Below are 24,813 nucleotides of genomic sequence, written 5' to 3' on the forward strand. Positions count from 1 at the left end.
TCAGATTAAAGTATCAGATCCAATGTATCTATGTAGAAGAGTATTAAATTGAGAACACTACTTACCATCATCAAGTCAAAGATTTAATATTTATTCTTTAGTGAAAGGTATTTACATATACTGTAGGTATCAAGATGAATAACAACATGAGTGATAGATTTCCTTTTGTGTACATTAATTAAATGTTTGGGGTTTTTTTCAATTTTGCAGGTTTTATGCTGCAGAGATTGCTGTCGGTTTGTTTTTCTTGCACCGGAAGGGCATCATCTACAGGTGGGTGAGCCAGAGAGCAACCAGTTTTAATTTACCTCAAATCCAAAATGTTGATTTTTGATTACATTGTGTTGCATAAAACTGCAGTCAAGCAGTGAATGAGGTTGTACCAGAGGGCCTCTTATATAATATTTCATACATTCATTGGACATTAAGAGGAAAACAAACATGTTTTTTAAGTGAAATGAAAATACTTTCTGTGTGTTGAACATCAAAGTAACAGACTGTGAGTCATTGGAGACAGAGCAAAAAAACAAAGAAAAATCTACATGAAACGGTTTCACGCAGTGTAAGAGGCGGAAATTGTAGAAAAACCTGATAGACAAGGTGAACCTAAAGAAATGCAGAGCCATGGGGAATAGAAGTCAGACATTATTAAGCAGTTTCGACATCGACTTGGATTGGGAGACTGATGGGCAGAGTAAAGCAGACAGAGGACATGAGAATCAAGAGATAACAGACAGAAAGAATGAGAAATTAATAAAGGGGAGGAGAGGTATGCAGGTCCAGAGAGAGAGAATGAGTGAGAGAAAGATTAAAAATGGACATATAGACTTAACCTTGCTGAGCTGTCTGTCTGCAGAGCTTGGATACCCTTAAGAGGCGAGCATTAAATCCGTACTAATCACCCTGATGCAAAAGCAAAAATCGAAAGGACAGAAAAGAAGTGCTTGACAGAGACTAAGGTCACCCCTGTTCCTCTTCAGTACTTCAGCTAAGGACTCCATTCTTCATATGCCACCAGCCTTGTGATTGACATCCTGACTTTACTTTGTCTCAGATATAACAGCCAGAAGTGGTGAACGAGTGAGAGAAAATGAAGAATTGAGACATGAAACACAAGCAGAGACGCAGGCTCAATTGTGAGATCAAAAAAGCACAGCAGGAAAAAATGATTTTGCGGCCAAGAAATTATTACTTGTAACCCAGCGTAGAATGTGTGCTGCATACAGATAAACTGCTCAGAGAGGTAGCAGTGGTGTAGAGCAACACTGACTTTTCTATGTTCCTCTCTTGTCTGGACGCTGACAGCAAAACACAAGTATCAAAGCAGTCACACATCCAGGCAGGAAAAAAATGCATGTGCACAAATACACAAAACCTGTCTCTGCTGCAGGGATCTGAAGCTTGACAACGTGATGCTGGACTCCGAGGGCCACATCAAGATTGCTGACTTTGGCATGTGTAAGGAGAACATGTACGAAGGCATGACCACACGCACCTTCTGTGGCACACCCGACTACATTGCACCAGAGGTGAGATGTTTCCAATGAGGAAAAAGGGTCCAGATTACAGAAACAAAGACTAAGGGATCATTCTGCATCTTGGACTTTTGAACTTGAATTGATCACCATGGATTTACATTTGACCATTGCCTAAACCCTTACCTCAAACTGCAATTTCCACTCATTGCCTTAGCAACTGTAACTAGGCACAGCAGGCCTGTCAAGCTTTAGATTTCTCCACATGGTTTGCATGGCGCTATAGTAAGAGAGATACTCCGTATATCAACAGTTTCATGGGTTAAGTCTTTTTTCTAGACTTTCCAAAAGCAAAAGCACAAAGGAAAAAGTTTAGGGAATGGATTAAACTGTGTTTTTATTTGTGCTAACATATGCTGCTATCATTAGCATGTGCGGCTAACCAGCTTACCAGGGTTACTTCCAAAGCCAAGGAGCATTTCATTAACTAACGACATTAGTTTGTTACGGAAGATTTTCCATGCCACATTAAAATCAGGTTACAACACAGAAAACAAAGCAGGCATTCAGCCTTATATCTACATTGTATTTACTAAACTGCTGTGACTGGCCCCACTAGCTTGAACTATCATCATAATGCCACGGCCCGATCCGCAGTCCCCCTGTCACCCTTACTTGTCTAGCTCCACTGGTCTTGCGAATATCAGAAATTTAAACCTTTCTCCTCACCCAAGCAAAGAGCAGACATTCGGTGGCCTTATATTTATTTTGTATCCAGTATTGTGGCAGGCCCAACTGGCTTGATAGGTAGTTTCATCTGAATGCCATGGCCCTCTCAGTGGTCCAGTGGTCATCCTTACTTGTCTAGCTCCTCTGATCTTACTGATCTGATCTGATCTGATCTCCTCCTCGCCCAGGCAAAGAGCAGTAAACAAAGCAAGGTGTATTGAATTTCAGTGTTGTTCCGCAGAAGGCAGCATCAAGCTGCTAATACTAATACTGTCACTAGTTTTCACAAGGAGGTGTAAGGGAGCTTTGTTGTTTTTTTGAAATGGAGAAGCATTGCCCATGCTAAAATGAAAAACTGTCTAATCATAGCTTGGAGGTGGAACCATAGGCGGAGCTTAGTGTTTTCATCGATCCTACAACTTCACATTCAGCCCTTCAGATAATTCTAGCTATCTACCTTGCAGACATCTGTTGGCATCAGGATCCAGTCACCACATGTTTATTGTCACAGTGTACCAACACCACACAGTCATCACATGACTTGACATGGACCTGCGAAGGCAAAGCAGCAAGCGATCTCTTTGTGTCACATTGCCTCACAGAATTCTCAGAATTGATGTTTGCTTTAGGTATGTTATGAAGGGACAATGTACAGTATGTTCAGTACAGTTCTTAACAAACACTTGATATACTGTTTATATATGTACACTCTACAACAACTTCAATAGTAAGTGACCAAAAAAAAACATTTATATATTGAGTTCTCACAAGTGAAAAAGAAAACATCTAAAGCAAGAGATGAAAGTTATTTTAGAGCATTTTTACACAAACTAAGGGGCAGAGATGATTCATTAACGGTAATGAGATGTTTGCTAGTTTGTTTGTGTATATGTGTGTCTGCTCCCATCTGTCTGCAGTGACTCATGAGGGAGTACAGTGTCTCATAGGTGGGAAGTGAGGGAAGCCCTTACTGCTGGTTTCTCCCAACAAACTTCATCCAAAAGATTCTTTTTCAAGACTTTCTTGGCTTTCCATCCGTCATGGCAAAATCAATCTGAGATGATTTAAAAAGGCTTTTTTTTCACACCAGATATCAGTGGCTTTATAATGACTCGATGAGCCATGTCTATGACTTTGTGATAGCTCCTCTGTTTCTCATTTGTGGCATTATAACACAAAATCTGTGCTGTTTGGACCTAGAGGGAATTTTAGCAACCTGAAGAGCTGTCGTTGTACTTTTCTTTTGTTTTTTAGCTGAGTTGAGCAACGAATGTAACTTTGTGAACTGTACAGTACAAATTGTCACATTTCTTCTTCTGTTAAAGGCGAGCTGTGATTTTGCTCTTTGCTTGTGCGTCTGCGTTGTGCGTATTATTGTGTGTGTGTGTGTGTGTCTGTGTGTAGACTGTGTGTGGGAGGGAAGTGTAGGATGGCAAATTGGATGGTAGGAGAAGGCGCCTTTGTTATGGCAGCTCAAAATAGCTGACAGTATTTAATGGTGGTTGATTTGGTTTGACTTTGGATGAGAGAAATGCTGCTTTCAGCGTTGCACTTCACATTTTCTCTGATATCTTTACTGCAGCTTTTTTAGGGCTGCATGTAACAATGAAGCACCCATCCATACCTGCCTGTAGTCAGACAGTATTGAGAGCATGGAGACAGGTTTGAAAATTACTTTGGCAGCAGAAATAAAGTCATGTTGTATCACTGAAATTCTTAATAATCACAGCTCTTTGCATACAGGGATGGGGTAGTGTGTGTATGTATTTTTAACCTTTTCTCATGTTTTATTTCTCAGATTATAGCATACCAGCCGTACGGGAAATCTGTGGACTGGTGGGCATATGGAGTTCTTCTGTATGAGATGCTGGCGGGACAGGTAAAGTGTTTATAATTTGCACCAATCCTGGTCTGTAAGGGTTTTTATATAATCCCTCAGTCAGGACTGCACATTTAGTGGTGTATATCCATAAAGTTGTGCTGGTTAGTCAATCTTAAGAAAATGTATTGGCAACTATTTTAATAATAATTTATATTGTGTCATCAAACAAAAACACCAAAAATTCTCTGGTCACTACCTCTTAAATGTAAGGATTTGTTGCTTTTCTCTGTTTTATATCATTGTAAACTTAATATATTTGGGGTTTGAGCAAACAAAACGAGCAATATGAAGACGTCACCTGGAGCTCTGAAAAATGGACACCTCGCTTTTTTCTCAAATTTGAGATTAAATGAATAATCAGTTAATTGTAGAATTAATAAACCATTGATCAATACGGAAAATAATCACTAGTTGCAGCCATTTGATGAAGGGAAAGAAACAGAAGTCTGAAGTTTTAAGTCCGTATTGTCTAAAATGATTGACTAAATGATTACTCAATTAATCTGAAAGATAATCGACCCGTCAATCAATCATAATTAGTTCCATCCTTTTTATCATGTATAGTAGGGACCAAAAAATGAGCAGCAGTTTGTATAAAATGTCAAAAATCAAGTTTTTTATGCCTTGTCTTATCAATTAATAGTTATCAATACACAGTAAAATATGGGTCAGCATTCCTATGGAAGCCCGGTATTCATTGTTAAAAGATGTTTTGACCTATCAAGAGCAGTGCGTGTCAGGCTGTATCATCATAAATCTACTGGGCCTCATGACAGATGACACCATTTTGTAGCCCTGATCTAAGATACCTTTAAGCTGCTTTCCAATCCTACTCTCACTGAAGAAAACAGCAGACACTCAGCGGCTACATATATATATGTATACACAATAATAATTGTCATCACAATGTCACAAGGTCAGAAAAGACAACAGTGCTAATAACTAGTGTAATAACACAGAGAAGTTTGGTTTTGACTGGAATTCATGCACCACAGCAAAACATTATGGCATTTACCAATTTGACTGTGAATTGTTATTGTGACGCTTTCTGCTGACACAAGCCAGCTTCAGTGATTATAAACTGTAAACAACATGTGTCATTTGGACAAAAACCACAACAAATAGTTATCTTGACTGGCAGCTGCAACAATGAAGAACAGTAGATCAGGTTAATGTTTCCAGTTTCTAGGCAACAGTTGCAGAAGATACTGAGGATGGATCACACACATAAAACACTCACACAAAATAACAATTATAAAAGGGTTTGCCATTTGAAACTGTAGTGTAACACCTACAGAGATCATGTTTTGATCTAAATGATGAACGCTTAATTGACTAAGTGACTTTTTGTGCGATACAGTGTAACATAACACACCTGACAGCTCACACTGCTCAGCTCACCTTCACCTGCTGTTTTCATCACCTCAGTATCTTGTCAGCTTTCGCAAGCTTCAAGCTGACAAGATACTAAGTTGTTATTGTCACTCACATCTTCAATCTGATCTGGTGAGACTGTGTTTTTTTTCCTCTTCAGCCGCCGTTTGATGGAGAGGATGAGGACGAGCTATTCCAGTCTATCATGGAGCACAATGTGTCCTACCCTAAGTCCATGTCTAAAGAAGCTGTGTCCATCTGCAAAGGAGTAAGTACCGTTTAAAGGAGCATACAGTGTTTAACAAAGCATACGACAGGTTTTTAGATTCCTGACATCATCATTTTGTCATCTATATTTTTGTCAAAGTTTAGTTATTGTCACCTGGTAATATAACATAGAGCAGGAACTGTTTTGGTTTAGGTGTCATTTACTGAAAAGTGTTCATGATGCTATGTTGTTGTTTCTCAAATCAGTTAACGCTGAGAGACATGAAGGTTGTGAAATGGATCATGTGAAATTGGCGGTTTCGGACACCAGTGGCTGGTTTGGAAATTAAAGGAGTACTCCAGCAATTTAGTATTTCACTTCAATACTATTTGGAAATTGAGAGACAGATTTTTTTAAAGTAGAAATCAAAGCAGTAAAGGAACTTGAAACTTGGCATAATCATCACAGTAATTGTAATTTTTTTTTTTTTTTTTTTTGCCAAAGGTAAGTTATTGTTACTTGGTTATATAGCCAACACATCCTCATAATAAAATGACAGTATAGATCTAATATTCAGGCTGAAACGACCTATAGTTACGTTTATGCCATCTAGCTGCTGTAGTAATGCACTCTAGAACAACCATAAGACCATAATATGCCGCTTTCCAAAACCGTTACAAATCACTGTTAAAAAATAATGATGTTTTATGGTCTGACAATGCTGTGGTTAAAGTCTGGTTAGGTTTAGGCACAAAAACCACTTGGTTAGGGTTAGGGAAAGATCATGGTTGTTGTGGATATATTGAGCAATGGTCAGCACCTCAGTGGAGAAAGTGCACCCGAGCCTTTGATGTCTTAATGCTGAGAATGTTTTTTGAAACATTTGGCCAAGCGGAATCATGGTAATTTGATCACTTGAATCATGGTTTATACTTCCTTAAAGATATGCAAGCTTCATCGTCATGGCAACAGTAAACACCACAACGTTACATTTTTTAAAAAATGTCCCGACTCACCGTTGGAAACAGGAAGTGAACAGTGGTCTCCTGCCGCAAAGTCCACTTTTTGCCATCCAGCCATGTAGCCATCCAGCCAAGTCAAGTCACCGTATATTGACATCATCTGAACTGTGTCACCTCCCGGGGCCATAATTACTACGGCTGCTAGATGATATAAACGTCACTATAGGTCGCCAGCCTGAATTTTTGCCTATACTGTTGTTTCTTGTGAAAACAGGCTGAATATAACACAGAGCATGGACTTTTATGAAAGCTTTGTCATTTCTTTGTTTGAATGACTTTATGGCAAACAAAGGGAATACATATTTGTTTATGCATAACCCATATAACATAAAAATTGAAATATTTTCTTATTTGGAATAATAACAATCTTTTAAAGGTTACCACTTCAGTGCTTTTCTACATATTGAGTTTTAATAAGGTCAAAGAAAGAACATTTGAGGGAAAAACATCGGTCGATTTTTGCAATAATATTTATCATTTTTTACACAGAGAGTATTGGAATGAGGAAGTAAAGACAATGTCAACAAAACAGGTTGTTATTTGACATCTGACTTTCTTTGATACAGTTAATTTTCACACCATAATGACAAGACAATTAATCTGAGAACTTGTGTTTTGGAAAACATTGAGCATTAAGATGATTTCTTAATTGCAAATGTTAACACTTGATTGTTTTTTGTTTGGCTTAAACTCCTAAAAAGCCGTGTGGTTGGTTATAATTTGTTCTGTCTGATAGAACCTTTCAAGGCATTAGTATCTTTTTCATTTATAGTAATGGTAACAAGGTGCAGAAAGATGACTTTAGTTTTCCATTTCATAACTCTACAGCACTAAATAATTTTGCATGGTACTCCAGAAAAGTGTCCTCTCAACACAGGTGGTATTCAGTAAGTATAAGTCACAGATTTCTGTGTCTTTCATCAAGGCACCTGGTCGTCATTTTTTTTGACATCACACTAAAGCGGCATCATGACCGCTATGATTATTTGATTATTTACCAACAAGGAAATGAGTTTTCAAAGTCAATTTACACACCAGCGAAGATTCAATTAAGATTCAAGCAGAGTCTGATAATATACCCCGCCTTCATTTATTATGATATCACACCCTGTAGCTGCATGCCGCCACAAAAAATATCATTCATCATCTCAGAGCCAGTGACAAAAGAGATTATCCTGACCCCTCTCGTTGTTTGCTTCATATTTCATTTGCAAAAAGGATTCACAGTATAAATTAAAAATGGCTTCTGAATCAGAAATGGAGCTATGAAAAAGCAGCACAGTTTCCTGCAACTATTTTAAAGCCGGTTGAGTGAAAACCAGTATGAGTGTTAGTCCGGCTGTGCATAATGTTGCTCACGTGATAACATAATACAACGCAGGAAAGAGAAGATAAAAAGTGGATGGACGACATATATACTTCCTCTCTGCTCCGCTATTTTTTTTTCTCTTTCACATCTTCTTATCATTCTCCCTTCATTTCTCACCAGCTGATGACTAAGCACCCATCAAAGCGTCTCGGCTGCGGCCCAGAAGGCGAGAGGGACATCAGGGAGCAGGCCTTCTTCAGACGCATCGACTGGGATCGCCTGGCCAACAGAGAGATCCAGCCGCCATTTAAGCCCAAAGTGGTGAGTGATGCTGTGAGTGTGTGTGAGAGTGTGTGTATGTTGTTGTGATGAGACTTACCTCAATCTGTGTATGTACAGTTGAGCTTCCAAAATTAAATAAGAACCTCACATTGAGCAGTCACCTCCCATAAGAGGGAGTGGGCAATATGGATAAAAGCCTCTATCTAAGTGTTTCGATATATTTGAAGTTAATTTCCAGAAAGTTGACAAATGAAAAGGCAAATCACTGTGTTTTCTGGAAAAGCAAAAGGATTATTCAAAAACAAGATTGTTTAAGATTTAAGATTGTTACCTTCTGTTATAACTCTTCATGCTATTTCTTTTTTGCTGTCCACTGCGTTTGACATTCCTTCCATGAATAAATTCTGTCCGCACATACCCTGAGGTCCTCTCATCCTTCTTCATGTTTTTAGCTTTATATATTTTAGGACATTAAAGAGTGAGTGGGAGTAATGTGTTCCCGCCATGTCTGCACTGCTGGTAAGAACAAGAATAAGATTAGAAGGCAGCTCCTATAACATCATCATCATCATCACCCAAAATATTATTTCCATATATTATTTCTTTCTATAATTTCTCGTCATTACTGAAATACACTCATAACGGTTCTACAAATAACTTTTATGTGGCAATCACACTGAGGTTTATATGTATAAATTCAAGATACCCATGAAACAGGTGGATATTCATAGACACAGTAATACTGTATGATGGAAAGCAGAAAATAACAGGCACATATCAGCAAATAATCATGAAACATCCAGTAATGTGCTCTGTTTCTCTCACGCAGAGTACAATGCTAAAAACAGCAAATCACGTACCAGAAAAAAGCAATCTGTGTTATTCTTGTATGTATCAAATACTTCCTCAGAGAGCCTTTAAGTGTGTGTATGAATGGGTGTGTGTATGAATGGGTGCGTGTATGAATGGGTGCGTATTGTATGTCTATGTTCTGTGTAATGGTTTATATGCACCCAGCAGAGCTTCAGGCTGGATCCCAGCTGCAGCCACCCGCGCCGCTGCTGCTGCCACTGACACCTAAACCTCCTCCTGTCACTACAAACGCTTCTTCTCTGCTTGTGGACCCCCGCATTCTCCATCCTCTCGCTGCCCCGCAGCGCCCGCAGTAACACAAGCGCTGCCACTGAGGATTAAAAATAGCTCTCTAAGAGCAGAGTTCCCTTTCTTACACCCAAGTGCCATGATAAATGCATGGTTACACAGCGGATGTATATGTCTCCATTCATAGAGGGGGGAGGGAAACATTGCTAAAAATGGATCCATCCATTCAGGGGGCTTTATGTGATGTATCAAAGACTGCTTTGAGTGCACTGATTGGGCCATGTTCAGGGAAGCTGCTGCTGACAATCAGCATATCAGCCTAGGGGAGTATGCTCAGTCTGTGTCCGGATACATGTGCGAGTGTATAGATGATGTCTGTGTCACTAAGAACATCACTACATGTGCCAACCAGAAACGCTGGATGACCACGGAAGTGTGTGCGATGTTGACAGCACGAAATGCTGCCTTCAAACCCAGCAAAATGGTGGCCCTCAGATCAGCAAGAGCCAATATGACCCACAACCGTTGTGCCAAGTTCAGCTCGAACCACATCATAAAGTACGCAGATGACACAACGGTAGTGGGACTCATCCAGGCCGACAAGGAGCTGGCTTACAGGTGTTTTTCCTGTAAGTTGCTCATTCTGGTGGAATTAGTCCCATAAAAATGTCGTGACTGTGCGGATACTGTGCATAACACAGAGCAATATCCATATATATTCAGCTGCTTGAGACACATGACAGCCCCAAGCAAAGCTGCACACTGATGCTGATGACCTCCACTGTGAATGCTTAGGGTTAGCTCCTAATCTAATTACAGCTTCTGCCCGGCTACACATCGGGCTTCGACATTTTCCTGCACCACCTTCCCTCCGGGACTGTTGAGAAGCTTTCTAATAAAAGACTTGTGAGGAAAAGCCATTTTAATCAGGAGTCTACAATCATTTACAGCCCAGAAATTAAAATAATGACTTATCCTTTCCTTCACATTTAATATTTTTTTCTTCATTTCTTTCAGTGTGGCAAAGCAGCAGAAAACTTTGACAAGTTTTTCACACGCACCCAGCCCGTGCTGACCCCTCCCGACCAGCTGGTCATCGCCAACATCGACCAGAGCGAGTTTGCAGGCTTCTCCTACATCAACCCTCAGTTCACCCATCCATCCCTGCACAGCGTGGTATGAGGAGAGAGTGGCGAGAGAGTGAAGTGAAAGAGGAAAAAAAAAAAAAAAGCATGGACTGTTGCTGACTACATACAGGATCCTTCCAAACTCCAACAACCGTCCCGCTGTCAAAAAGACTAACACCGTCCTCTACAGTGTTCTGTCGACTAGTTATTGATATCCGTGTGCAGAAATGACTCAGGAGAGGGGAGCAAAGTGTTAAAATGATGTTTGTGGGCGTGTTGGTACAATCTGAACTGAGAGGAAAAAGTACATGGCACTGATATTTTTTTTTTTGCATCATTTTCCCAAAACATCTCATAACTATGTTCTTTATTCTGAATCTTATTATCTGTGTTTCTCCCAACCTGCAGCCTTTTCTTGTGTATGAAGGTTTCTATCTCATTAGGTGTTAAAGATATCAGATGTAGACACTTTTCCTCCTCATTCCATCCATGTTTCCCCCATCTTACTACGCAACAAGCTGCAATGCACGACAAGAACGGAACCTATTTTTTCTGCTCTGTCCCGGCTTTATCTACTTCTGAACTGCTACTGTACACGTATATACTATATTTATATACTCAAAAAAAAAAAAAGAGGTAGTATGCTGTTACATGAGTGCCAAAGTAGAAGTGGAAGAAATCATTTCTATTGCAGTTCTTACAGTCCTTGTAATGTTATTTTTCTTTTTCTTAACCTTCCCAATAGTGTCAACACACTAAAACCCCTAAACGTTTCTATCTGTTGTTTTGTAGGACGTGGAGCTACAGTACAGTATATCTAACTCAAATAGAGAAACAGAAGCACATTATGCTTACAGTTACAAGCTGTCTAGGCCTGTCCAGGCCTGGGTGACGGGTGAATGCAGTCTATAGGGTCAGAAAACTGTGGATCAAAGAGACAGCGTTTTGATTAAAGTCTAAAGATGCTATTTCCATATGCACAAAGCAGATCTCTGTTGCATGCTTATGTTCTGACTCTGTACGAGCAGTAGACTCTAGGATGCAGTACACGTCTGGTATCACTGTAAAGTTTAGTATTACGATATAAACTATGTTAAAATATAATTGTTGTATGTTTTGGGAAAAGTCTTATTCTAAAGAAACATTTCTAATTGTTAAGGGAGAGGTTTTGTTCCTGTTTTATGTTAAATTTAACTAAATTTTATGTCCTACTATATGTCAACCGTTTTTTTTTTGTTTTGTTTTGTTTTTTTGTTTTTTGTAAATATGTTTCAAATGAGATGTTTCAAAAAGAGAAGCAGATTTTATACTATGAACTGAATGTGCTTTTACTACCATAGACGGTTTGGACATTTCTATGTTTAGATTACCCCGAGAAGAGATATATAACGTTTGGCTGAATCTTTGGTAGCTTTGGTATCAGCAAACCTTGTTATATGTATTTCCACTATCTATTTATCCATTGTTTTCTACTACTTCTCAGTGTCATAGAGAATATGCAGCGTCTACTGTGCGTGAAAAACGGTTGAACGCCCTCTTGCCTTGGTCTTCTCAGGGCGACTCCTTCTGTCACAAACTGAATTCAGAACCAAGTGAGGATTTTCGGAGCCCCTCGGTGGATGAAACACGTCTTTTCTTTCTTGCGTATATCGTGTGCATGCGTGAGGCGAGGCCTGATTTAAGCATGAGAAAGACCCCCTTTGCATGATACAGAGATCCCCAGTGTGGAGCATGCGAGTTCCCCACCTTGTCGCACAGAATGAGACGAACCCGTCTGACAAGAATCATCATGCGCTTTTCTGCTCATCGTCTCATCCCTCTCGCTGTCATGTAGCCCGATACTGTTTGGCTAAAAAGCTGAATTATACACAGACAAATACTATATATGTAAACTGCTTCTGTTGGCTTTTCGTTCACTGGTGCCAAACTGAGTCTTTTTTGTTTCCAGTCAGGTGTGTCCAGCAGTGTTGTTTTTTTTTTTTTGAGACAAGGCACACAAAGCTACAACAGTGAGGCTTCATAAAACTGCCAAATTTAAGAAGACTCTCTATCCCAGGTCTTCGCCCATGAATTAGTCATTTAACCTGTGCATGTAGACTAATATCGCAGCTGTCACATCTGGACCAAAATGAGATTTCTAAGACTGAATGTTTACATGTCTCACATTGAGAATCTGTATCGGAGGAGAGAGGGAAAAAAAAAAACAACCTTTGGACCCATGACAGAGATAATCAAATGTTAGGCCAGTCAGGGTCATTACCACTGCAGCTACAATTAGAGCCACAGGGACGTTTGTATGTGTTTCCTCTCACGGCCCCTGCTTTTGTTAACCTGATTCTTCTTGTTCCTCTGTTTATTGTGGTATGACGGATACTGTGTATAAATAAAGTATGAAAAATATGAATCTGCTCTGTTTTATTTTGAGCGTTTTTCTTTTTGGTTTAATGGTCACTCACACACCAATACAGCTCTTGGTTAATAACATTAAACAAAATAAGTACAGTTTTTAATTAATTTACATATAAGCACATCTGATTTTTTTTTTTTTAGATATTTTACTCATGAAATATTACATTTTACATGTACTGTTACAAATGAAACACCATGTAACTCTTTATAAAGAAATGTTTCACGTGATAAATCATGGAGTAACAATCATGAATTAACATATTGCAATATGTGGTTTTTCGACATTTCATTTACATTTATACATTTGGCAGATGACAAACCGCTGATCACAGGTCATTGTGTTTGTATTGCTTTAGGAATAGTGTATACTCTATGTACTAGAGGTACAATAGTGTATTTGTATGTGTCTCTTAGGCGTGATGTACATTGGGAGATTAAGTACCAATACTGTGTATACCTTGTATTTTCTAAGCTGTATTTATTTATTTAACACTTAAACCCATAATTCTCCTTGGGGACAATGAAGTATATCATATCTAAAGCGAAGGACAAATGAGCTGCAATCCTAGACACACATCACAAGCATGTGTGGTTTTTGAACATTTTACATATGAAAAATCATATTTTTTATGTGGAATATAATATTTAGTCTGTGCTTTTTTCAAAATATTTTGGTTCTCAGTGTTTGAGGTCTTCCTGATGAATTTAGGAACTTACTAAAAAGAAAAGGCAAGATTAGATTAGAGGAAAAACATCAATTACAGCCTGGCAACCTTAACATAGGCTAGTCTATAATAATGGTTAATTACTGATCTATAAAGCATTAATGAATGATTTATTAGCTGCCAGTTACAATTTACAAACCATAAAAGATGTAAAATATGCCTTAAACCCACTGATGGTGCCTTCTGTTTTCATTTTCTCTCTTGCATATACTTGTACTTGTTGATCACCTCAACAGCTGTCCTTAGTCCTGAAAGTCTCTCTCTCTCTCTCTCTCTCTCTCTCTCTCTCTCTCTCTCTCTCTCTCTCTCTCTCTCTCTCTCTCTCTCTCTCTCTGTATTTGCATTCAGTCAGTAGTGCAGGACCAGGCTTGTTTCCTTGGAGTGTTGCATTGACGCACCGCGTCGTCTCGGTCCTAAAAGCTTCCTGCGGCTTGACTTTACAGTTTTCTGAAGGAATTTGTGTCTGTACCGACAGATATCACCATACAGGATATCACCCCTGACCAAAGAGACTCTCTCTCTCTCTCTCTCTCTCCCCTTCACTGCGGGTAGGAGATTTAAATACAACTTTCTGCACAAGCTTTGCTCCAAGGACACGAAACACAGCGCTGAGACTTGACAGATCACACACAGGTAAGCACGAAAAACACGTAATGAAGTCAGCAGCTACACGCCTATGCTGTAATAGATTATTATATTATTATAGGGTATTAACTGGTTGCATGAATTTCCTTGCATGTCATACATATGTTTATTTTTAATACCTGTGTGTTTGTGTTTGGATGTTTGTTGTCAGTTTATTAAGGTTTAGGTGATAATTTCTCTTTAGTAATATAATCCTACAGTTCTGTATACATATATGATTACTATATATATCACTGTATAGGCTATCCGTTATTCCTTTCAGCTGTAATATTTTATTGGGATGTTGGCTTATCATGGGATGTTTGAGGCTGCCACAAGACATGATACAGATACTATCATGTTTGATGTTTCAGCACCAAGGAGAGTTGTTTCTATTCTTTTGTATATCTACTCGCTTCATTTCGAGAGTGGTTTAATTCACAGAATTATTATTTAGATTTATCAATTTACAGCTGGCTAAGAGATAAGGCTAAAATGTATCGATTCAGTAAAATATTTTAATATCAAGGTTTAGGTGTTGGCATTGTAACAATGATCTGATTTGATGATTTCAGGTCATGACTGTATAGACAAGTTTGTCTTTTCACCTGAAAATCACAAACACATGATTCACTGGGTTTCTACATCAACAATTCATTTATTAATCATTTGATGACTATTTAAAAAACATGGAATTATGTTCATTGTCCAATTCTAGCCTCTTCCTGGCTCTTTCTCAACTGTGGACTCTTAACAGAACAGATTATTTCAGCTGAATTTCTTGAGGACATTAATTTAAATTTAATTTAAACTGATTCGAGTCCAGCTGGGGATCATAGTTGCATGTCTTCTTCCCCTATCTCTCTCTCTCTCCCTTAATTTCCTGTCGCCTCTCTACTGTCGCTTAAAAAAAAAAGGCATTAAAACAATGCTGATAATGACTGATATCAAGTAATAATCTGGTCATTATGACTTGGACACATGGGCCACTTCACAGTCAGAGAGGTGACCTTGCTAGATCATGGACAAGCTGATTTTTTTAGGGTTTATTTGAGTGATATTTACCTCCCTATAAGCACTGTCAAGGTTTGTTAAAACTAACTGGGGTTATTGAACAGCCAACAAAGAAAGATTTTATTTGGTTTGACGTACCTGTATGAGAAGATTGTCCTCATGTTCATACTGGATCATTTTAATAATGGTGCACGCAAACTTACAGGTAATAGAATTTAGCCTAAATGAATTATTTCAGTAAAGAGGACCATACAAGTTATCCTCTCCCTGACAGTCTGTCCTTTATTTGATTCCTCCCTCCGTCACTGTCTGTAGATCACTCATATGTGTATGGGATCTAAATCATCACCTTGTCAGTCGAGATGATGTCTTACCATGTGATCAGTATTAATTACAGCCATATTCCTACTCTGACTTATAAATGATTTTATGAATGTCCAGCCTTTTCGAAGACTTTTTGGAATCTGCCCTGAACCATGGCTGTAAAATGTCAAAACCCGGTCTTTGATTTTTGAATAATGCAAGCATTTGTATTCACAGATTATAAGCTGCAATGCATTTAATGCCCCTCAGTCTGGAGGCTCAACGGGTTGTATTATCGACTCACATCTCTTTATTCTTTTAGTGGAAGGTTGGAGAGATTTAGTAGTGGCTCGGACTGAATTTGAATTTATTGTGACTATAAAAACTTTCATGTTTGCGAAGGGATCGAGAGCAGGGTCAAAGAGTCAAAACACTACACCAAATTTATGTGGAAATTTGCCCATTATGTCTCCTTGACTGAAAATAAGACTTGAAAAGCATTTTGTGAAGTCAAACAAAGATCAATTTGGATCATATTTACCTGCAAGACAGCCAAAGTTATTGATTCCTCCAGTTTCTCTGACATTTCATAAGCTTGTTCTCATCATGACAAGAAGATTCAACTTCCTAAATCTCCCTGAAATATCATGTGGACAGAAGAAGGAGGTGAAGCTCACTCCCTCCTCATCAGTTCATGTCTACTGGTCTGTCTGTCATCCTCTCTCCCACCCACCTTCCTCCCCTCTCTTCCCTGTTTTGTCAGCCAAGCTCACAAAGCACCTGCACACACCCACACACACATGCAGTACATATACACACCTGCAAGACCCTTAGTGTCCTTAAAGCAAATCCAGTGAGGCAATTGCATAAACCACTCTGATGTTGTTGGGTTTTGTCAACTTAATGAATCTGCACAGCCCTGACAGTTTTTTCATGGTAATTTAATAGAGGCTGGACAAAGAGACTGATTCTTCATAAAAATCCAGCGCAGAGGGGTTTTTTCTTTCTCTCCTCAATTCTCTGACATATTTATAAACTGGAACTCTATTATGAGCATCTGGGCTTTTTCTTTTAAAAGACAACGATGATGAAGGGAGATGATGTCTCTGCCTCCAAAAAGTAGTGTTGAGTGTAATGATATTCCTCCACTCACCAAAAGTTTTAGAAATAATTATATGAGTAAATACAGACAAAAATGTAATATAACATAACATATGTGATATTGTGAAACAATCCCAAGTAATTTTAAAGGGATATTTTGGGAAATATTTTGAGAGTTAGTTGAAAAGATTGATATTATTTTCATGTCTCTCTGTTAAACATACAGTAAGGCTACAGCCTACAGACAGCAAGCATAGTTTACGTAGCTGGAAACAAGTTAAGCTAGCCTGGCTCTGTTTTAAGGTAACACATTTCACCTACTCAAATCTCTAAAGCTCAATGAGATATAACATGTTTATTTGTGGGCTTTAGAGATGTTGGAAGGATAATTTTGTTCCCTTTGGACAGAGCCAGGCTTGCTGCTTACACCTGTTTCCAATTTTTGTGCTAAGCTAAGCTAATAGTCATCTTCTCTTCTAACTCTCGACAAGAAAGTGATTAAGTGTTATTACCCAAAATGCCAGTCTATTCCTTTTAAAGTTTAAAGCTTATTCTGATGAAATGCTATTTTTGTCCTGTTGGGTTTTTTTTGCAATAACAGTTTATTGCAGGTTAATTTCTGTTATTATTTCACAGAAAATGTAAAAATTTAAAATAATTTCACACTGTTACTGTTTCTTTTTCTCAAGGGCATTTTTCGCAGACCAAAGCAACAAATCTATCTCTGTCCTGTTTGTCTAGATCGACAGATAAAGACATTGTTGACACTATGAAGTAAATGGAAGAAAAGCTTATGGGGGAAAAAAACACAATAACAGACTTTGGAGAAAGAACAATTTGAAATAAAAACTAGTTAAGTTTGGGTCTCATAGTTCCAACTTCCTTTAAAATATAACAGTAATCCAACTTCTTTTTTCCCTTTCCTCTACAGATTGCTCCAGGAACTTTTCTTAATTTCAACCAACCGACCAGTGGAAGATCCCCGCCGTCACCATGAGCGCGTGCAGCAGGAAGGCACTGACATTGCTGAGCAGCGTCTTTGCAATCAGCGGCCTGGGGCTGCTGGGAGTGGCAGTCAGCACAGACTACTGGTTGTACCTGGAGGAGGGTGTGATTATGCCTCTGAACCAGAGCACTGACATCAAGACCTCGTTGCACTCCGGCCTCTGGAGAGTCTGCTTCCTGGCTGGTGAGTCCAAAATGGAGAAAGAGTAGGTTGAAAGAAAAGATTTGTGATACATTTTCTTGACAATCAATCATGTGTAAATCAGGATTGTGGAGCAGATGATGGTACAGATTTTAGAGTGCGCTCTCCAACAAGAACGATCACATTCAAAGATGTTCATTTGTACTGTGCAGCATCTAAATGTGGCAGCAACAGGGAGCTGAAGTTGTCACACTGACATATCATCACTGCATCACCCGGTTTTGACGTTCACACAGAATGACATTCACAATTACTTCATCAGTGAGTGTGTGTGTGAGAGAGAGAGAGAGAGAGAGAGAACGAGAGAAAGACTGTGAATAAGTGTGGAAGAAAAGAGGCAGAGTGAGAGAAAGAGGCAACAGATAGAAAGTGTGTCTGTTGTTCATTGTTTCAATCACACACTTTATAACAAGGTGCATTCAATGTGTATACACTCAGTCCTGCAATATTATTACACATACACACACATACACACAGAAATTTGCACAGCTATCCTTGTTAGGATATTGCATTGACTCCATTCATTTTGCACAGCCTAACCCAAACCTTAACCTAACCTCAATTCACACCTTACCCATAACCCTAAAATGAAGGTTTGCCGCATCAGGACCAGGCTTTCGTCCCCATGAGGACTACTGGTCCCAATAAGGTCAGTGTTTATACCCGAAACGGTCCCAATAAGGATAGAAAAACGCATACACACACATACACGTACACACAAACTTGCACCAGTAAGTCCTCAGAGACAGATGTCATCTCATCATGCCACTGAATTAGCTGGTGGATAATACCAGCTGGTGTCTGTATGTGACAGTGTGTGTGTGTGTGTGTGTGTGTGTGTGTGTGTGTGTGTGTGTGTGTGTGTGTGTGTGTGTGTGACACTGAAGTGATAATAATGGCTGTGTAGCTTTTTTTGCAGGATGTGATGTAACTCACACATCCACCCGCATATTTCGATGAATCCAAGCTCATTTCAAATATAGAAAATCCATTATATATCAAAGATAAGTTCCATGTTTTGTAAAACTCCTATGTACATTAGAAATAATGTTCCCTATGCATCTTCCACATTGGCCTACATTTACAAGTGATATAGAATAAATTAGCACAGATTTGTGGGGAAAGAATGACTAACTAGAAAACAAAAAATTATTTCCAAAGAGCCTGCAAAGTTCTGCACCTACACAGGTGTTTTCAGTTACTGCGGCTGATTAGACCTCTGTTAATCAGGGAGAGGTCAGTCAAGCTCTGTCTGTACACGCCCACACAGTGCTGAGAAGAGGTCTAATCAGACAAAATAACTAAAATCATCTGTGTGGGATAACCATGGGTGTGCAGAGCTTTTAATTGTCAATTATTTGGTCCCCAATTTTGACATTGTGAATTTTTCTCAAGGGATATTACAGATGTTAGGGGTTTTGCTCTGTTTTTTAATTTTTGCAGCCATTGTCATTCAATCAATCTCATTTAAAGGAATAGTCTCTAGTTTTTTGGGAAATACACGTATTTGCTTTCAGGTGGAGAGCGAGGTGAGAAGATCAATACCACTCTTATTGCTGTGCTGACTGAAAATCTGAGTTAAGGGCGGGTACCTATGAGCATGATTTGTGACATCACAACTAGTTTGGAGCCAGTTGTAGTTCAGTATGCAACTTACACAAGTGTGATGTGGAAACTTGAAATGTCCAGTGCACAAACACTGGGTAAACTTAACTGCATCCATGTTTCCCTCACTTGCGTCTTTTCCTTTATGTCTTATTCCTTCCCACTGTGGATTCATGGAGAGATGCAAGGAAACCATGCGAGGAGAGAGGAAACAAGGAAATAGGCTTTTAGAGAAAGGAGATGTCCTTTTCTCTGAAGCGTCACGTGAGGCAACGTCCGTTTCTGATGATGGCGGCAGCTGATCACTGCTGGGTCAGCTGTCAGTTGGCTTTTGATGGAGTTTGTGTCTGCACACGTGCGCTGTGCTGACACTAATAAAGGTGCACAGTTATCACTGCCAAAGCAGTTGTTTTCTCTCTGCAGCCTGTTACCTGTTTAACAAACACCTGCGCATGAATTAAAAACCTGCGTTCTGTATTAATATTGCGTCCTGCTCAGAGGCACATGAATCATTTCTACTGGCAGAATGCATTTATATTATTTATTCATTATCTGCATCTGTATTTATTGATATTCTGATTGTGAACTCATTGTTTAATAGCCCAGAATGTGGTCAGGGTGTCCTTTGAACACTATAAATTATCTATTAGGCTAAATTCAGGGAAAATTGAAACAATTTAACTCATATCAAACCCGAAATTTTCAGCTTCATATGTGACTGGAAATTATGACAAATGATGTAAAATATAAATGTGTTTCTTGCTGACAGAGACTCTCGCTGTGTTTGATTTTATCCATAATAAAAGTTAAAATAACAGATCATGAAAAGATAAATCTTTCTAATAAATGAAGAAAGTTGTTTATGGTTCTTCTGTTGTTCAGACCAACAATTAACACAGATTTTTAACCAGATGGTGAATCAGAAAACAAGTAAAATATAAAATTTGGGAGTGATACGCTTGAGTTTAATTTTACTTTTGAGTTTAATCCGTAATATGTCTCCACTGATGTTGTGATGTATCAGATCAGTCTGATCAGCTGGAGCGACCAATCAATAACTGCCCTCCAATCCAAGGAGACGTGTCGGTTGGTTAAAGACTTTCGTGAAGGCTGCTCTTGTGTATCCTCACTCATGGCTCCTCAGAGCAGAAATAAGAGACTTGAGATGGCCTTCAAAATGGCAGAACCGAACAACTTCCGGTTCGAGTGAGGAGCGAGGAGCGAAGAAATATCAAATAAGAGACTTGGGATGTACCCATCCACTGTGAATGGACTTAACAGGAGACATCTTTTATCCAGCAGTTAAACTTTAGAAATGAAATATATTTGCATATTCATAGATTCTTAATTTTTTTTAATGAGGTAGAAGAAGTAGATGTCATTTTAAGGATTTTAACATGGTACTTTTCTTGTGGAAAAAATATCTCAGACACACATTATTGTCACAAGCAGTATTTTTATAATATATGTCTAGAGTAGATCTTTAAGGTAAATATGAAGCTACAGCTAACCTGGCTGTGTCCAAAGGTAACAAAGTTCACCTACCAGCATCTCTAAAGCTCACTAATTAACACATTATATCTTGTTTGATTAATTCATGTAAAAATTGAAGTGTATAAATGACAATTCACCGTTTTTTACCAGTTGCCAGGCAGGAAGTTCCTGTTCCTGGCCAAGAAATAGTCCACCACTTATACAATATCATTTTTACACTTTAGTTTTTTGTATTAAACAAACAAGATATAAGGTTTTAATTAATTAGCTTCAGGGCTGCTGGTAGGTGGATTTTGTTACCTTCAGTCAGAACCAGGTTAGCTGTTTCTCTCTCTTTCCAGTCGTCATGCTAGTTTACCTTTTACCTTCACCTGACCTCCACACCAACCTGCACACCTGCTCTCAATTCTCTCATCAGCTCCACAGTATATATACCTGCCCTTTAGCCATTGTTTCCTGTCACGTTGTCTGTGGTGCCATCTCAGCTGTAGTGTTCTTAGTTTTTTTGTCTACTTGTTGCCCCCCTTTTTTTTTTTAATTGTCTGTTCTGACTGAAAGCCTGTTGCTCTAAACTTTACCTGTTTTGTTTATGAGTGGTGCACTTGAGTCCTCAACATGTTTTACATGCTGACAGGGATATAAACCGACATTTAGCGTTCCTCGGACAATAGCGAAGGGATTCTTCCTGACGGAAATGAAAAGGAAATTTTTCTCCATTCTTCCACGGCTCCTCATCTTATTATTTTAATTCTCTTCTCCACCTTGAGTCTTCAGTTTCTGTCTCTTTCCTCTTCAGGTGAGGAGTCGGGTCGCTGCTTTACCATCGAGTACATCATGCCTATGAATGTCCAGTTGACCTCAGAGTCCACAGTAAACGTGCTCAGTGAGTGACTCCTCCAACCTCCAACAGCAGCTTCAGGCTAATAAACAAAGCTCTCCTCTCTCCCCCATTTGAGGTTGTTCACATAAACATCAGGGGTATTTTTATGGTGTAGTTGTGTTCAGAAACCCATGTAACATCTGAACATAGCCAGAGAGATGAGCCTCACTCGTCTGAATGAGTGTTTCTGCCCTGCTCCTCTTCAGAATACTCTTTGCCTCTTCACAGACAATTCAACACACAAGTCCTTCAGTGTAGCTCAATGTCAAAGCTTTACTAAAGGATAAATCCACTTTAGTGAGTCTGTGTAATAAGCTCTAATGTCATAATCCATTCACAAAAAAATCTGGCAAAAGAGCAGACACTGATCTTCATTTCATTTTCATTTCAAGATTGACTGTTCCCCTTGCCCCCAAGATAACTCTTATAGATATGTTTTAAACTGAATAAAGACGAACACAGCTTCAATTTCATTGGGGTTGACGACAAATTGAAATGAATTTCACTTTGAGATTAAATTAAATACATAAAGTTCACCTCTTTCTGCATATATTTTACCCTCAAGTCTCATCTTTGTACCTTTTTGTGAATTATACATAGTAATCTTTTATTATGTTGATATTATTTATGAGTGGAAACACCACACTGCTTCTCTGGCTGACCATTTTGTTGTATGTTTCGGGGTTTAATCCTCAACACTTTCTTCTCCCAGAGATGATACGCTCAGCCACTCCGTTCCCTCTGGTCAGCCTGTTCTTCATGTTCATCGGATTTGTCCTCAACAACATCGGACACATCAGGCCACACCGCACCATCCTGGCTTTTGTCTCTGGAATCTTCTTCATCCTCTCAGGTACACTGATTGTGATGTTTTTGTCCTCTCTTTTTGTTTTGGCCTGTTCCTCAATTTTTTTCTTCTCTTCTCTCTGTGTCTTAGGACTGGCTCTGGTGGTGGGTCTGGTGCTGTACATCTCCAGTATAAATGATGAAATGCTGAATAGGACGAAGAGCAGTGAGGCCTATTTTACCTACAAGTATGGCTGGTCCTTTGCCTTTGCTGCCATCTCCTTCCTGCTCACTGAGGTGAGCAACAAAATATATCAATCAGTCTACATCCTTTTTTTAAAAGCACTAATTTCCTACATGTTCTCAGATAAGTTACAAAACCTGTAGACATAGTAGATTGTGTAGTGTATTTCATTTTAATACTGTGTATTCATGGTATGGATGAATGTTTTTGTCCATCTACTGTATACAGATGATATAAAAACAGCTTTTTACAGGAGGTGTTGTGAGTGCATTTAGAATCATGAGTGTTCACTGCCCTCCAGTGGTCACAGCAAAGAACTGCATCTTCACATTATATTAATAGTTAATAACAGGATTAATATTAGTATAACTGAAACATAAAGAAACACATTTTTACTGTGATTCTTACACGTCCATATTGGTAATATTTAAAATTAATACCACTAATAAAGAGCTTTTGTAATTAGAGGTGCAGTGATTAGTTGATTAATTGATTAGTTGCCAACTATTAAATGAATCTCCAACTATTTTGATAATCAATTGATCATTTTGAGTTAATTAAGAAAAAAAATGTCCAAAATTCTCTGAATCCAGCCTCTAAAATGTGAATATTTTCTGATTTCTTTAGTCGTCTATGATAGTAAACTGAATACTTTGAGTTGTTGCTCAGGACATTTGAGGATGTCATCTTGGGCTTTGGGATCAGTGATCTGTCGCTATAATAATAATAATAATAATAATAATAATAATAATAATCATTAGTTGCAGCCCTAGTTGTAATAATTTTCTGGTGTGGCAATCAGTCTACCAAGATGTTCATACCATCAAGGAAGTACAGAATTAGTAGAATCCAGTGACTACTTTGAAAACAAAATGACCTAATTTAAGCAATCACAAATGAACTAACATAAATGATAAAATAATGTACTGTTTTAATGACAGTCATCTCCAGTGGAGAGCTGTTTGAATGTTTTGCTATGCATGTAAGCCAGCAAAGTAACCCCATGTTGACTTTATTTGCTTCTACACCACAGAGTGCAGGCGTAATGTCCGTCTACCTGTTCATGAAGCGCTACACAGCAGAGGAGATCTACCAGCCTCGCCACCCGAGTTTCTACCGCCCTCGCCTCAGCAACTGCTCGGACCACTCCGGCCAGTTCCTCCACCCAGAGGCCTGGTCACGTGGCCGAAGTCCCTCTGACATCTCGAGTGAAGCTTCTCTCCAGATGAGCGCCAGCTACCCTGCTCTCCTCAAATGCCCCGACTACGATCAGGTCTCCTCTTCACCCTGCTGAGGGGGTCAGTCATCAGAGCAGAGGCCACCTAAAGGTCACTAAGGGGTCATTGATGATCACATACTGTAAGGTCAAAAGCCGAGGTTTTCTTTCAGGAAAAAGATACAACTTATAGATATTTTACTGGGAGTTTGTTGTTTTTCAGGGAGGAAAGTGTGTGCAGCTTGGACTGTGGCCCGAGGACTTTGAAAATATGTCCGTAAAGTCAGATGTGGCTTTTTATAGAGTCAGGGGTGCTAACTGGGAATTTGCTGTTGTAGCAAAATTTACTGTTTCTCTAGGTCAAGACGAAGTCTACAGGTTCTAGGACAATTCTATACATTTATTCGTCATCTTGGTTTTAGTTATTGTTTCCGCAAAAGTCTCAAAGTTAAAATCTGTTAAATAGTTCTTTTTAGAGGGTATAAATGACCTTTTGACTTTATCTTAAGGGGTACTTTGTTCTGTATTTTAGTTTAATTGTATGTGTGCATTTTACCTTCCAGTGCCTCATAGATGTTTCTGTCTGTGATATCTTTTGCAGCCTCATTTTACAATAAATGCACATCATGCTATAGGGCCTTTTCCTTCCACAGTAACATTCACCTGTGGCAGTAAAGATGTATCACGCCACTCTGT

At 38.9% G+C, this 24,813-nt stretch overlaps 2 protein-coding genes across 6 annotated transcripts in view; both read left to right on the forward strand.

The window, feature by feature from the left end:
• Positions 1 to 12,909, forward strand: part of prkcab (protein kinase C, alpha, b) — a 101,596-nt gene extending 88,687 nt beyond the window's left edge. For all 3 annotated transcript variants that reach the window (XM_042392476.1, XM_042392478.1, XM_042392477.1), the window contains 6 exons: positions 211 to 273; positions 1,391 to 1,529; positions 4,003 to 4,083; positions 5,621 to 5,728; positions 8,180 to 8,320; positions 10,400 to 12,909. In XM_042392476.1, coding sequence (XP_042248410.1) covers positions 211 to 273; positions 1,391 to 1,529; positions 4,003 to 4,083; positions 5,621 to 5,728; positions 8,180 to 8,320; positions 10,400 to 10,564 — 697 coding nt within the window. In that variant the 3' untranslated portion in view covers positions 10,565 to 12,909. The remainder of the gene's footprint in view (positions 1 to 210; positions 274 to 1,390; positions 1,530 to 4,002; positions 4,084 to 5,620; positions 5,729 to 8,179; positions 8,321 to 10,399) is intronic.
• A 1,114-nt stretch (positions 12,910 to 14,023) lies between these two features.
• On the forward strand, positions 14,024 to 24,747 carry cacng5b (calcium channel, voltage-dependent, gamma subunit 5b). Of its 3 annotated transcripts, none has more exons than XM_042391564.1 (6): positions 14,024 to 14,276; positions 17,617 to 17,874; positions 21,788 to 21,874; positions 22,584 to 22,724; positions 22,809 to 22,954; positions 23,935 to 24,747. In XM_042391564.1, exons 2-6 carry the CDS (start codon positions 17,679 to 17,681, stop codon positions 24,193 to 24,195), a joined length of 831 nt encoding a protein of 276 aa, XP_042247498.1. In that variant the 5' UTR covers positions 14,024 to 14,276; positions 17,617 to 17,678; the 3' UTR covers positions 24,196 to 24,747. The 3 variants fall into 3 exon arrangements, with proteins under 3 accessions (XP_042247498.1, XP_042247499.1, XP_042247501.1); XM_042391565.1 differs by lacking the exon at positions 14,024 to 14,276 and adding an exon at positions 16,917 to 16,988; XM_042391567.1 differs by lacking the exon at positions 14,024 to 14,276 and having other exon boundaries at positions 17,560 to 17,874.
• The last annotated feature ends 66 nt before the right edge of the window (positions 24,748 to 24,813 follow it).

The sequence above is a fragment of the Thunnus maccoyii genome, chromosome 18, assembly GCF_910596095.1.
Source record: "Thunnus maccoyii chromosome 18, fThuMac1.1, whole genome shotgun sequence".
Taxonomy (NCBI): Eukaryota; Metazoa; Chordata; class Actinopteri; order Scombriformes; family Scombridae; genus Thunnus; species Thunnus maccoyii.